General features: G+C 41.6%; 1 protein-coding gene and 1 long non-coding RNA gene across 10 annotated transcripts in view; one reads left to right on the top strand and one right to left on the bottom strand.

Annotated features, from left to right (window-relative positions):
• LOC124278500 (anaphase-promoting complex subunit 5-like) overlaps window positions 1-15,277 on the top strand; it is a 130,577-nt gene that overhangs the window by 62,503 nt on the left and 52,797 nt on the right. The window contains exon 1 of one of the 9 annotated variants that reach the window (XM_046714218.1): window positions 332-396. The exons of the other annotated variants lie outside the window; for them this stretch is intronic. Coding sequence (XP_046570174.1) covers window positions 347-396 — 50 coding nt within the window. The 5' untranslated portion in view covers window positions 332-346. Of the gene's footprint in view, window positions 1-331; window positions 397-15,277 lie in introns of those variants that run through there. 9 annotated transcript variants of the gene reach the window in all.
• LOC124278626 lies at window positions 11,180-13,497 on the bottom strand. The gene is made up of 3 exons (XR_006899138.1): window positions 13,434-13,497; window positions 12,325-12,698; window positions 11,180-12,225 (listed from the first exon to the last, which is right to left on the bottom strand). It is a non-coding gene; the product is annotated as an uncharacterized LOC124278626 (long non-coding RNA).

Raw genomic sequence — 15,277 nt, 5'->3', positions numbered from 1 at the left:
TTCATTTCCGTGACATCACAGGAATGACTCGATAAATTTGCACATTGTGCAACAGTGTGGGACGTAGCTCAGTCAGTTAGCTGTCGAGCTAACAATCCGAAAGTCGCGGGTTCGCGTCCGACGGGTTCTCACAAACTGGTTGCTTGTCTTAATGACACGTGACCTACGGCAGCGATCGACCTCACGAGAAGTTGTGGTGCTGTATTCTAAAGGTTGAGCACTGATAAACCACATCTCATTTTCTCAATTTCAGATTGCCAGGTTTCTGGTTGTCTCCTAATTGTTATATTCTTCCTCTTCTTCCTCTTCTTCCTCTTCTTCCTCCTTGCTGTCTTTTCTAGGAATAATGTCCTTGAAAAGTTCCATCTTCTGTCCTGGATCCTGGGAAAGCAAGAAGTAAGATTTACTTTGGCAAGCAAAATCTGAAGGGATCGAAAACTATTTGACAAACTGGTGTACAAGCAAGTCTTTGAATGGCATTAAGAATTATCACACACAATTATGAGAAGTTATGGATGTCAGCTGCTTCATTATGAGGAACATATCATCTTGGAATGTATGCTTTCTCCTCCAGATGAATTAGGGGCGTTTAGGTGGCCTAGTGGTTAAAGTGTTGGCTTGTCATGTCATAGACTCGGGTTTGATTCCCCTCATTGGTACAATATGTGAAGCCCATTTCTGGTGTACTGCTAAATAATTCATGTCTGATCTGTTTCATGTTTACAGTTTCTTTAAAGAAAGACCTGTTGGCACGAAACAAAATCACAGTTTTCACTAAACTGTTCTTTCGTAATGAAAGGCCAGACCAATTATATTTCTTGTTTTACAGATTTTTGTCCTCTTGCTTTATGGATCCATCCTTCGTATTTTTTAAAGAATAAGAAAAAAAAATTTTCCTAGTTCAAAAATTAAAATCCTAATGTTAATGTGATATAAGTGAAATACTCTTAAAATCAGTGTGAAACCTAAACCTCACTCAACTTACTTTTGTTGATGTAAACAAACCAAAAGAGTTAACATGGAAACTCATGTGGGTTTTTGCCTTGACTGGTGATCTTTTTCATTTATTTTTTCCCTCCTGCCATTAGGTTTTCTGAGGACAAAAATCTGTAAAACATGACATAAAATTGGTCTGGCCTAAATGTATTTTGTTACGAAAGAACAGTCTAGTGAAAACTGGTCTTGTCAGAAATTATGCAAAATACACACTTATGCACCATGAAAGATTTTATTAAACAGAAGTATATGCCTGACATGGAGACAAATTGGTTTGTGGTAATAGTAGTACTGATATGCTTGCAATGTTATCAATGCTTATAACTAATCATATTGTATTAGAGATCAATTATGTTATATCTTGGAATCAGAATGGGTGGTAAACATGTAGATTATATTATTCCACATCCATATATACTCAAAGGAAATAGTTATTGGGACACATGTCAAACATGGAAATTATATTATTCCACATCCATATATACTCAAGGAAATAGTTATTGGGACACATGTCAAACATGTAAATTATATTATTCCACATCCATATATACTCAAGGAAATAGTTATTGGGACACATGTCAAACATGGAAATTATATTATTCCACATCCATATATACTCAAGGAAATAGTTATTGGGACACATGTCAAACAAAATCAGTGTTAAACTTTTGCTGTCATGAATGATATGTTATTTCATGGAAAGACAAGTGTTTCAATGTAGAGCAACTGTTCTATAAAAACGAGCCACATGCCGAAGAAGGGTGGGGAAGATACTGCCGTCTGGCGTTATCATGTTGAATCGTCATTCCAGGGCTGTTGCCTAATCTTGTCTCGGTATCTCACGTCATTCAAGCACTTGCCCGTCAATCACAATCATTGGTGTCCTTTCTGCTGCTGTTGGTGTAATGGTTCAGTCACTAGGCTCCCAAAACAAAGTTTGATCAGCTGACACGCAGGTTTAGTCCACTAATGTACACGTTTAATTGATCCGTTGACATGGAAATAAGTGCTTAGATGTGATATCATTCTGCCATATGCCTATATATTGTCTCAGATTCTGTACTTTTCCTTATGTTCGCTGCATTCAGTGTCAGTTAAAGAGAGATAACTCTTGTCAGATGGCTGTCAGTTTCAGCCCTGTGATTAATTAGATTTACATTAAGGAAAACCAAGTTCTATGGATGAAGTGATCATTTGCTTGATAGCGGTGTTAGTACCTACACCGAAACATCTCACTCATTGCAATAAAGTAGTTGACTATCCATAGAACTTGGTCATCTTTATATTCTAATGTGCCTCTCAAAGAAGTTACATTTACATTGTTCATTGTAGTTCATGCTTTTGGTTGAGTTGCACTGGTCACTTGTATAATTGCATTTACTTCCCAAGGAGTGTCAAAAATTAAGCCACGTTCACCAAGCAGACTAATTTCACCTCTACAGATTGTTGGAGAATCCAAGGTACAGTCAAGGTAGCATCCGTTCTGTTCTCCCATATTATCAAAAGACAGGACATTTTAGCCGATCTGCTCAGGATCATTAGAACAACACTTTAGGATTTCCTTCTGTGATGTGGCTGAAATGTCATCTTAATTAACTGACTTGGGGGTGCTAGGGTAGCCTAGTGGCAAGTGCATTCTCTTGTTATGCCAAAGATTCGGGTTTAATTCCCCACATGGGTACTATGTGTGAAGCCAATTTCCGGTGCCCCCCAGCCGTGGTATTTTCGGAATATTGCTAAAAAGGGCGTAAAACTAAACTCATTTACTCATTCAATTGACTTGGAATGGAGGACATCCTTATTCTACTCAATTACATTTTGTCTAAATATGTAGAAGGTGATCTCTGCATTGATAAACCACTTCTCTAGTAGCTGATGATGTGCTAGGAAAGCTCGGATATTGTTTGGTGCATCTGACTACCAAACATACTGAGGTGATCTGCATCCAACCTGTAGCATTATATATATATTGAGTTGCCCCCCTTACCTGAGACAGGATATGACTTGCCTCTGTAATAACCGTGCCCATAATGTCAAGGAATAAAGTGGACATTGTCCATAGGACCTGCATTTATCGACTCTTGTCATTTCTGTTGCGATATAAGTGTAATACTGATCAGAGTCAGGGGGCAATGGTACCAGTTGTGTTACCCCTGGATACGCCAGAAACCTATGTTTGTTGAGTATCATTCTGATTTGACCTGATTGTGGTGTTTGCTTTATCAGCATCATAAGCCCATAGTGTCCGAGTTAAAAACTGAGATGCATAACTTGAATATTGTTTAAAAGATGCATTCGATGTACCTCACTCACTCACTCACCCACCGCGTCACACCAACAAATCCATTTCTACATGTTTCTCGATTGTTTTCATTTATTCTATAACACTCACTCACTCATTTCTATAACACCCACCCACCCACTCCCTCAGTGAAGTCTTGCTCTGCAATTCCTGAAATTTGTTTGTGTTAATACACAAGATTTTGTATAATATCAAGGATACATTGTATTATGAACAGTACATTGACTGTACATTGACTGTACATTGACTGTACATTGACTGTACATTGACTGTACATTGAATCACACAGTGACTGTACATTGAATCCAGCCGCGGAAGGCTTGCATTTCCATACCAGCCGCTCCACTCTGTCACACACAGCCGCAGGTTCCACTTGTCCACACACACCAGCCGCAGGTTCCACTTGTCCACACACACCAGCCGCAGGCTCCACTTGTCCACACGCACCAGCCGCAGGTTCCACTTGTCCACACACACCAGCCGCAGGCTCCACTTGTCCACACACACCAGCCGCAGGCTCCACTTGTCCACACACCAGCCGCCCAGGCTTCCACTTGTCCACACACACCAGCCGCAGGCTCCATCCACTTGTCCACACGACACCAGCCGCAGGTTCCACTTGTCCACACACACCAGCCGCAGGTTCCACTTGTCCACACACACCAGCCGCAGGCTCCACTTGTCCACACGCACCAGCCGCAGGCTCCACTTGTCCACACACACCAGCCGCAGGCTCCACTTGTCCCAGCCGCGGGCGCACCAGCCGCGGCTCCAGCGTCCACTTGTCCACACACACCAGCCGCAGGCTCCACTTGTCCACACACACCAGCCGCAGGCTCCACTTGTCCACACACACCAGCCGCAGGTTCCACTTGTCCACACACACCAGCCGCAGGTTCCACTTGTCCACACACACCAGCCGCAGGTTCCACTTGTCCACACACACCAGCCGCAGGTTCCACATGTCCACACACACAAGCCGCAGGTTCCACTTGTCCACACACACCAGCCGCAGGTTCCACTTGTCCAGAGATGCATGCAGTGAGGTTTCGACTTGTCCACAGACACATGCAGTCAGGCTCCACTTGTCCACAGATACATGCAGTCAGGCTCCACATGTCCACAGACACTTGCAGTCAGGCACCATATGTCCACAGACACATGCAGTCAGGTTCCACATGTCCACACACACATGCAGTCAGGCTCCACATGTCCACAGACACATGCAGTCAGGCTCCACATGTCCACAGGCACATGCAGTCAGGCTCCACATGTCCACAGACACATGTAGTCAGGCTCCACATGTCCACAGACACATGCAGTCAGGCTCCACATGTCCACAGATACATGTAATCAGGCTCCACATGTCCACAGATACATGCAGTCAGGCTCCACATGTCCACAGACAAATGCAGTCAGACTCCACATGTCCACAGACACATGCAGTCAGGCTCCACATGTCCACAGACAAATGCAGTCAGGCTCCACATGTCCACAGACACATGCTGTCAGGCTCCACATGTCCACAGACACATGCAGTCAGGCTCCACATGTCCACAGACAAATGCAGTCAGGCTCCACTTGTCCACAGATACATGCAGTCAGGCTCCACATGTCCACAGACAAATGCAGTCAGGCTCCACATGTCCACAGACACATGCAGTCAGGCTCCACATGTCCACAGACACATGCTGTCAGGCACCACATGTCCACAGACACAATGCAGTCAGGCTCCACTTGTCCACAGATACATGCAGTCAGGCTCCACATGTCCACAGACAAATGCAGTCAGGCACCACATGTCCACAGATACATGCAGTCAGGCACCACATGTCCACAGACAAATGCAGTCAGGCTCCACTTGTCCACAGACACATGCAGTCAGGCTCCACATGTCCACAGACAAATGCAGTCAGGCTCCACTTGTCCACAGACACATGCAGTCAGGCTCCACATGTCCACAGACACATGCAGTCAGGCTCCACTTGTCCACAGATGCATGCAGTCAGGCTCCACATGTCCACAGACACATGCAGTCAGGCTCCACATGTCCATAGACACATGCAGTCAGGCACCATGGGTCCACAGACACATGCAGTCAGGCTCCACATGTTCACAGACACATGCAGTCAGGCTCCACATGTTCACAGACACATGCAGTCAGGCTCCACTTGTCCACAGACACATGCAGTCAGGCACCATGGGTCCACAGACACATGCAGTCAGGCTCCACATGTCCACAGACACATGCAGTCAGGCTCCACATGTCCACAGACACATGCAGTCAGGCTCCACATGTCCACAGACACATGCAGTCAGGCTCCACATGTCCACAGACACATGCAGTCAGGCTCCACATGTCCACAGACACATGCAATCAGGCTCCACATGTCCACAGATGAGGCAACACAGACACAGACAGCAAGGACACAGAACACAAACACAAACACAAAACCAATTTATTAAATGAAGAAGACTAAAACATAATACATTTTCCAGCCAATGACCTGACATAAATTATTGCATCTAATATGTTTCAGTAGCACACACAGCTCAGCCACTGTGGCTTCCAATGAAAGGAAGTCTTGACCACTGACTTTGTGAACCCCTATGACAAGTATAAATTGGCAGGGTTCCCATGGCCGAAGGCTGTGATTACACAATGCCGTCACACCCAACTGGTGCTGGCTGTTTGGTTTTGAAATATTTCTGACTGGTCCAACTAACTGCAACTCCTCTTACCAAAGAACAAGATTAAAAAAAGCCCCATAATACAGCTACCCAAGTTATTTTGCTCTTTTTCAAATTCTGTTTTGGTTGAAGCTGTCTAAAGGAAGAAAGCCAAATACATGGAATATAAAATGATTCCATGTTTATTTTTTTAGTATTATACTTAAAAACTATTTTGAGATTTATCAATCCAAATTCATACAAAATGTTCTAAATACAAGTTAAGGATATTTTCAATCAAATAAAATTTGCATTTCTTTTTTTGATAATATCATCTTGTTAGTTTTGACAAGATGTTTTGCTGGCATAAACTAAAAATAAGTACAAATCTAGGGTTTCTATAAAGCGTAAACATATGCAAAGCTAATCATAAAAAAATACCAAATACAGAAAATTATGACAAACTGACTGATATAACCTTTTCAATCCTGGTTGAAATGCATAAAAATCTCCATGGTAATAGCAAACTGAAATTAGTGCTATCTTTCTGTTGGTTATAACAGTAGTTCACTATACACAAAGATGCATAACAGAAGGAGCAAATCCTGAACACATACCAAACAAAAACAAGCACTGAGAATGATGAATTTGTAAAGAATAGGAAATTCCCAAAGCAAATAAATAACATATTTTTATGAAAAGCTGTGCCATAAAGCTACATGCAGTGAAACCCTGTTGGTTTAGACCCCCCTAATGTGGAAGCTCCGTCCAGTGACCGGCACACCTTGGAATGCCAACATTTGAATAAAGGGACACTACTCCGTAGATAATAAACAAAGGGACATTACTCTGTATCTATGGTTCTTTAACCTTGAAATTTGTTCAGTCTGACAGTTTACATAGAATTCTGCTGCGAAGATCAACAGGGTTTCACCGTTTTAAAACCCGTTCAGGGTTTTAAATGATAATATATCTGCATTGATATTTCATGTCTGATCTGTTTCATGTTTACAGTTTCTATAAAGAAAGACCTGTTGGCACAAAACAAAATCACAGTTTTCACTAAACTGTTCTTTCGTAACGAAATACATTTAGGCCAGATCAATGTTTTACAGAGTTTTGTCCTCAGAAAACCTAAAGGCAGGAGGGAAAAAATAAATGAAAAAAAATCACCAGTCAAAGCAAAAACCCACATGAGTTTCCAATTTTTGTTAACTCTTTTAGTTTGTTTATATCAACAAAAATAAGTTGAGTGAGTTTAGGTTTCACACTGATTTTAAGAAGAGTATTTCATTAATATCACATTAAGAAAAGGATTTTAATTTTTGAGCGGGGAAAATTAATTTTTGTTTTCTTTTTCTTTAAAAAATACAGCCGGCGGATCCGTAAAACAAGAAATAAAATTGGTCTGGCCTTAGTTATGTCACAGAAATGGGTGGTAAACATGTAGATTACGTTATTCCACATCCATATATAATCAAAGGAAAAGTTTTTGTGACACATATCAAACAAAATCAGTGTTAAACTTTTGCTGTCATGAATGATATGTTATTTCATGGAAAGACAAGTGTTTCAATGTAGGGCAACTGTTCTATAGGCTTGTTCCCATTTCGCCTATATCCCATTTCGCCTACACCCTTATCAAAACAAATTAACCTTGAGCCAAAGGCTTGCATAATACTATTTTTATTCCTAATATATGATATTAATGATACGGAAACAGACTCGGTTAATAATCTTTCTTTATTAACTTTAGTACACAGCACATATGTGTACGTGATATTTATGCCACAATGAAACACATGAAAGTCTGATATACATGTAGTATAGTAATTTGAAAGAATCAGATGATCTTTAAGTTTTTGCAGTACAATATTTACAGTTTATACTATTTTGTCCTTTTGAAACCTGATGCTTGAGAAAATTGACAATTTTCTTTCTTGGTTTCTGGAGCACTGATAAACCACATCTCATTTTCTCAATTTCAGATTGCCAGGTTTCTGGTTGTCTCCTAATTGTTATATTCTTCCTCTTCTTCCTCTTCTTCCTCTTCTTCCTCCTTGCTGTCTTTTCAGGAATAATGTCCTTGAAAAGTTCCATCTTCTGTCCTTGATCCTGGAAAAGCAAGAAGTAATATTTACTTTGGCAAGCAGAATCTGAAGGGATCGAACACTATTTGACAAACTGGTGTACAAGCAAGTCTTTAAATGGCAGTTAGAATTATCACACACAATTATGAGAAGTTATGGATGTCAACTGCTTCATTATGAGGAACATATCATCTTGGAATATATGCTTTCTCCTCCAGATGAATTAGGGGCGTTTAGGTGGCCTAGTGGTTAAAGTGTTGGCTTGTCACATCATAGACCCGGGTTCGATTCTCCTCATTGGTTCAATATGTGAAGCCCATTTCTGGTGTATTGCTAAAAGTGGCGTAAAATCATACTCACTCACTCACTCCAGATGAATCTCTTTCCTTTGATGAAAGAGTAAGCAATATGACATTCAGCCACAGCAATCTAATTTAATTTTTGGATGGTTAAATTTTGATAGCATGTGACTCAGATTGAAAGCAATGTCTTGCCCTATGTCAACCAGGGTTGTGTAAAGAGTGAACTGTCTGATATTCTGGATGTGATTTGAAAGATTATGCAACATATTATTTGTTCCCCCTCTTGGTTTAAAAAGAAATTTTCTCTGGAAATACTTGATATTGTGAAACTAATGAGTTGTGAGTCAGTTGTATGTACTGACTGAATGAGAATTCCATAACCCAACTGAAGAACTCTACGCTCTAGTCAACAACAGCTCCTTTGGGTGCCTGTCACCAAACTTAAAACTTTCGGCTCCAGATCCTTTTCTGTCTCAGCCGCTACTCTGTGGAACTCTCTACCCGAATCACTGAAGTTGATTCCATCTCTTGAAACTTTTAAATCCAGTCTTAAATCCTACCTTTTCAAGCACTATACCTAAAAGATACATAACTCATACCACTGTGGAGAACTCAACTGCCTCTGTTTCCATCGTTTGAGGCAATGCGCTTTGAGCATACCTTCATGGCGTGGATATAGCGCAATATAAGTGCCATTATTATTATATTATTATTATTAACTGCCCTTTCCCAGACCTCCGAATAACAAGTGGCTCATACATAACTCACCATTGGACTCGTGAGTAGTGTGTTGCCAATGCAACATGTTTCCGAGGCAGCCGTTGTTTGTCCATTCAAGATATTGCGAACCCTCCATGTACTGTTTGCATTGTCAATGATCTTTGATGGAATGCACAAATCTTGGTCTTCATCACTTTTGTTTGATGGACCAGGTGACTGTCCATAAGGGCTTGATGCTCCATGTGATGTAGTCAGCTGATCTTCTGTTCCATGCTGGCCTTGTGTCTTAAGTGCCAGGGGATGGTAAACAGATCCATGCTGGCCTTGTGTCGGTAGTGTTTTGGGATGGTAAACAGTTCCATTCTGGCCTTGTGTCGGTAGTGTGTTGGGATGGTAAACAGATCCATGCTGGCCTTGTGTCGGTAGTGTTTTGGGATGGTAAACAGTTCCTTTCTGGCCTTGTGTCGGTAGTGTTTGGGATGGTAAACAGATCCATGCTGGCCTTGTGTCAGATAGTGTTTTGGGATGGTAAACAGTTCCTTGCTGGCCTTTGCTGGGTAAACAGTTCCATGCTGGCCTTCGGTCGAGTGTTTTGGGATGGTAAACAGTTCCATTGCTGGCCTTGTGTCGGTAGTGTTTTGGGATGGTAGTTCCATCCTGGCCTTGTGTCAGTAGTGTTTTGGGATGGTAAACAGTTCCATCCTGGCCTTGTGTCGGTAGTGTTTTGGGATGGTAAACAGTTCCATGCTGGCCTTGTGTCGGTAGTGTTTTGGGATGGTAAACAGTTCCTTGCTGGCCTTGTGTCGGTAGTGTTTTGGGATGGTAAACAGTTCCATCCTGGCCTTGTGTCGGTAGTGTTTTGGGATGGTAAACAGTTCCATGCTGGCCTTGTGTCGGTAGTGTTTTGGGATGGTAAACAGTTCCATCCTGGCCTTGTGTCGGTAGTGTTTTGGGATGGTAAACAGTTCCATGCTGGCCTTGTGTCGGTAGTGTTTTGGGATGGTAAACAGTTCCTTGCTGGCCTTGTGTCGGTAGTGTTTTGGGATGGTAAACAGTTCCATGCTGGCCTTGTGTCGGTAGTGTTTTGGGATGGTAAACAGTTCCATCCTGGCCTTGTGTCGGTAGTGTTTTGGGATGGTAAACAGTTCCATCCTGGCCTTGTGTCCGTAGTAGTGTTTTGGGATGGTAAACAGTTCCTTGCTGGCCTTGTGTCGGTAGTGTTTTGGGATGGTAAACAGTTCCATGCTGGCCTTGTGTCGGTAGTGTTTTGGGATGGTAAACAGTTCCTTGCTGGCCTTGTGTCGGTAGTGTTTTGGGATGGTAAACAGTTCCATCCTGGCCTTGTGTCGGTAGTGTTTTGGGATGGTAAACAGTTCCATGCTGGCCTTGTGTCGGTAGTGTTTTGGGATGGTAAACAGTTCCATGCTGGCCTTGTGTCGGTAGTGTTTTGGGATGGTAAACAGTTCCATCCTGGCCTTGTGTCGGTAGTGTTTTGGGATGGTAAACAGTTCCTTGCTGGCCTTGTGTCGGTAGTGTTTTGGGATGGTAAACAGTTCCATGCTGGCCTTGTGTCGGTAGTGTTTTGGGATGGTAAACAGTTCCTTGCTGGCCTTGTGTCGGTAGTGTTTTGGGATGGTAAACAGTTCCATCCTGGCCTTGTGTCGGTAGTGTTTTGGGATGGTAAACAGTTCCATGCTGGCCTTGTGTCGGTAGTGTTTTGGGATGGTAAACAGTTCCATCCTGGCCTTGTGTCGGTAGTGTTTTGGGATGGTAAACAGTTCCATCCTGGCCTTGTGTCGGTAGTGTTTTGGGATGGTAAACAGTTCCTTGCTGGCCTTGTGTCGGTAGTGTTTTGGGATGGTAAACAGTTCCATCCTGGCCTTGTGTCAGTAGTGTTTTGGGATGGTAAACAGTTCCTTGCTGGCCTTGTGTCGGTAGTGTTTTGGGATGGTAAACAGTTCCATCCTGGCCTTGTGTCGGTAGTGTTTTGGGATGGTAAACAGTTCCTTGCTGGCCTTGTGTCGGTAGTGTTTTGGGATGGTAAACAGTTCCATGCTGGCCTTGTGTCGGTAGTGTTTTGGGATGGTAAACAGTTCCATGCTGGCCTTGTGTCGGTAGTGTTTTGGGATGGTAAACAGTTCCATCCTGGCCTTGTGTCGGTAGTGTTTTGGGATGGTAAACAGTTCCATGCTGGCCTTGTGTCCGGTAGTGTTTTGGGATGGTAAACAGTTCCTTGCTGGCCTTGTGTCGGTAGTGTTTTGGGATGGTAAACAGTTCCATCCTGGCCTTGTGTCAGTAGTGTTTTGGAATGGTAAACAGTTCCTTGCTGGCCTTGTGTCGGTAGTGTTTTGGGATGGTAAACAGTTCCATCCTGGCCTTGTGTCGGTAGTGTTTTGGGATGGTAAACAGTTCCTTGCTGGCCTTGTGTCGGTAGTGTTTTGGGATGGTAAACAGTTCCATCCTGGCCTTGTGTCGGTACTGTTTTGGGGAATGTAAACAGTTCCATGCTGGCCTTGTGTCGGTAGTGTTTTGGGATGGTAAACAGATCCATGCTGGCCTTGTGTCGATAGTGTTTGGGCACGATACACAATTACATTCTCATGCATCGCTGGCCCTAAAGTGGGGAGAGAAGAAGCTGCTCTTTGGAGTTGTCAGGAAGGAAACTAAATCCTGTATCACCAGTCAGATCTTTGAAGTTGATAGTAGGATCATCATACTTATAACGTGGTGGTTGAGAGAAACTACCTTGGCCTGTGACTTGATCATGCGGTGACAGTGCTTGTGTGAGTTTGTCAGAAATCTGTATTTTTCACCACGCAAATAGTGGGGATATCATCTGAAGCAGACCTCCTGTTTTGCTGTATGCTGTTGTGACTCATTGATCCATGCGAGGATACATCAGAGGATGTGGCCCTTGTGTTGGACTTGATTTCTGGACATTGTTGACCTACATCCATGTCTGTACTGTTGTGACTCATTGATCCATGCGAGGATACATCAGAGGATGTGGCCCTTGTGTTGGACTTGATTTCTGGACATTGTTGACCTACATCCATGTCTGTACTGTTGTGACTCATTGATCCATGCGAGGATACATCAGAGGATGTGGCCCTTGTGTTGGACTTGATTTCTGGACATTGTTGACCTACATCCATGTCTGTGTTGTTGTGACGCATTGATCCATGCGAGGATACATCAGAGGATGTGGCCCTTGTGTTGGACTTGATTTCTGGACATTGTTGACCTACATCCATGTCTGTGTTGTTGGACAAAATGTACGAAATATTGAGTCAAGGGGCAATTCAGCAAAACCATAAGCCTCGTCAGGCTCATCATTCTTGATCAAATTTCTCTTTTCTTTTTGAAATATGTTTCTTTGGCGTGCTATACTGCCAGAATTTGATGACCCTGAGCTGGTTGGTTTGAAAATATCAACATGTTTCCTGTGATTTTGTGTATCTTGATTGGAAACAGTTTCTGGTCTTGAGTTAAACTGTAGAGCAGACATCTGAGGTTCTTCATGCACAGCTCCAGATGATGGGGCTCTGGCAGCTATTTTTTGTTTGAACTTATGGTTGCAGTTGTTGGTTAAGTATGTTCCTCCTTTTTCATGGCCACCTAAAAATAGATATAATCAATGCAATCAATCTGATAGGGAAGGTTTTGAAATGTTTTCAGTGACCCTAGATTACTCCTCATTCCGAGGTGATCATAGATATGTATAAGACAGTGATTCATGAGACAAGAATCTTGCATGACGGAAGGTCTGGCTGCTGTTACCATCAGTCTGGATACAGAAGCTCAGCATTATCAATAGTTTGGTTGCAGCACCATAGATTGCCCTATGTTTAACCATCCAATCATCAAGAAAGTGATAAGTTCAAACATTTAGTAAATTTGAGGCAATAAATTAACTAGCACCATGACATGGTTTTTTTAAACTCAAAAGCAGAAAATAATACCTAACAATTTATGTCCGGACAATTATGGACATCAGTGGAAAATGTTAGTAGGTCATATATGGTGAATTTGTATCACTTTGTACTGATTGTGCATGAGATACTGATCTGGTCACTGAACTGTTGCAGTCTATACATCCACCTTGAAATTATTGAAAATCATAATTTTAGATGTAACTTAAATATCAAGCACAAAATGGGTAGAGAGAGAGACAAGCAGGCCCAGTGCATTCATTTGTATAAGATCACATGACTTTACTTCCGTTGCAGTCACTGATGTCATCTTTGCTGTCGCTCTGTGAAAAGGAAACCATTTCTGTATACAATGAGAAGTTCCTGTGTAGTGAAAGAAATCTAAGGCTATTTCTACAAGGAAACAGAAACATCATCTTACCATGCAATGACGTTTAGTACGAAGCAGGTGGATGTTGTGAAACAAAAATGGCCGATGTCGTTCACTCGGACAGGTGCTATTTTTGTTATACACATCAGTTCTATTTATAACCTTTCATAAACCTTCATTTCAAGGTCACACGGGGACTTTAACGTTTTACTCTTGTCAGCAAGATATCTCAGGAACCGTTCACTAGATTTTCTTCATATTCAACATCAAGCTTTATCTAGAAAAGGCGCAGGGCCCAGCCGATTACGGTGACCTTCACATAATTTTCAAGGTCATGGTGACACTTTGAAGATTTTAGTATGTTTACCTGCATGTTAAAAAATATTTGTGTGTTTGAACAACTAAAGAGAAAAGATAACAAGACAGGTTGACTGGTCATGTTTTTGTTGACATTTAACTGCATCTTAAACTTTCATTATTTTTAAAGTTTGATTTGATAATTTGAAGCAGGGGATTATGTCACCTTAGTGGCAATGCTTGTTTATATATCTGTCACTATTGGTCCATCAAATCATGGTGAATGTCTCAGAATGTGGTCATGCATGCCCCAATCTGCTTAGCCAACAAGTGGTTTACATGAATTGTCACACTCTCTAGGTTTTTCAAACAAACCAAAAGAGTTAACATGGAAACTCATGTGGGTTTTTGCCTTGACTGGTGATCTTTTTCATTTATTTTTTCCTCCTGCCATTAGGGTTTTCCTTGAGGACAAAAATCTGTTGATGTAAACAAGAAATAAAATTGGTCTGGCCTAAATGTATTTTGTTACTTAAAGAACAGTCTAGTGAAAAAGAACAAAGTCTAGCTGGTTTTGTCAGAAATTATGCAAAATACGACTTATGCACCATAAAAGATTTTATTAATCAGAAGTATTTGCATGATATGCAGACAATTGGTTTTGGTACTAGTAGTACTGATATGCTGGCAATGTTGTCAATGCTTATAATTAATAAATATGTAATTTAGATCAATTATTTTATATCTTAGAATCAGAATGGGTGGTAAACATGTAAATTATATTATTCCACATCCATATATACTCAAGGAAATAGTTATTGGGACACATGTCAAACAAAATCAGTGTTAAACTTTTGCTGTCATGAATGATATGTTATTTCATGGAAAGACAAGTGTTTCAATGGAGGGCAACTGTTCTATATAAAACGAGCCATATAAATTATATTATTCCACATCCATATATACTCAAGGAAATAAGAAGGTGGAAAGATACTGCCGTCCTGGCGCGTTATCATGTTGAATCGCCATTCCAGGGCTGTTGCCCAATCTTGTCTCGCCGTATCTCACGCCATTCAAGCACTTCCCGTCAATCACAATCATTGGTGTCCTTTCTGCTGCTGTCGGTGTAATGGTTCAGTCACTTAAGGGCTCCCTAAACAAAGTTTGACTAGCTGACGCGCAGGTTTAGTCCACTAATGTACATGTTTAATTGATCCATTGACATGGAAATAAGTGCTTAGATGTGATATCATTCTGCCATATGCCTATATATTGTCTCAGATTCTGTACTTTTCCTTATGTTCGCTGCATTCAGTGTCAGTTAAAGGGAGATAACTCTTGTCAGATGGCTGTCAGTTTCAGCCCTGTGATTAATTAGATTTACATTAAGGAAAACCAAGTTCTATGGATGAAGTGATCACTTGCTTGATAGCGGTGTTAGTACCTACACCGAAACATCGCACTCATTGCAATAAAAGTAGTTGACTATCCATAGAACTTGGTCATCTTTATTCTAATTCTAAAATGGCTCTCAAAGAAGTTACATTTACATTGTTCATTGTAGTTCAGTGCTTTTTGGTTGAGTTGCACTGGTCACT

This window comes from Haliotis rubra, unplaced genomic scaffold, assembly GCF_003918875.1.
Source record: "Haliotis rubra isolate DU_JTF1 unplaced genomic scaffold, ASM391887v1 Scf1062, whole genome shotgun sequence".
Classification (NCBI taxonomy): Eukaryota; Metazoa; Mollusca; class Gastropoda; order Lepetellida; family Haliotidae; genus Haliotis; species Haliotis rubra.
Note: the sequence above shows the minus strand (reverse complement) of the source record. Positions and strands in the feature narration are given on the sequence as shown.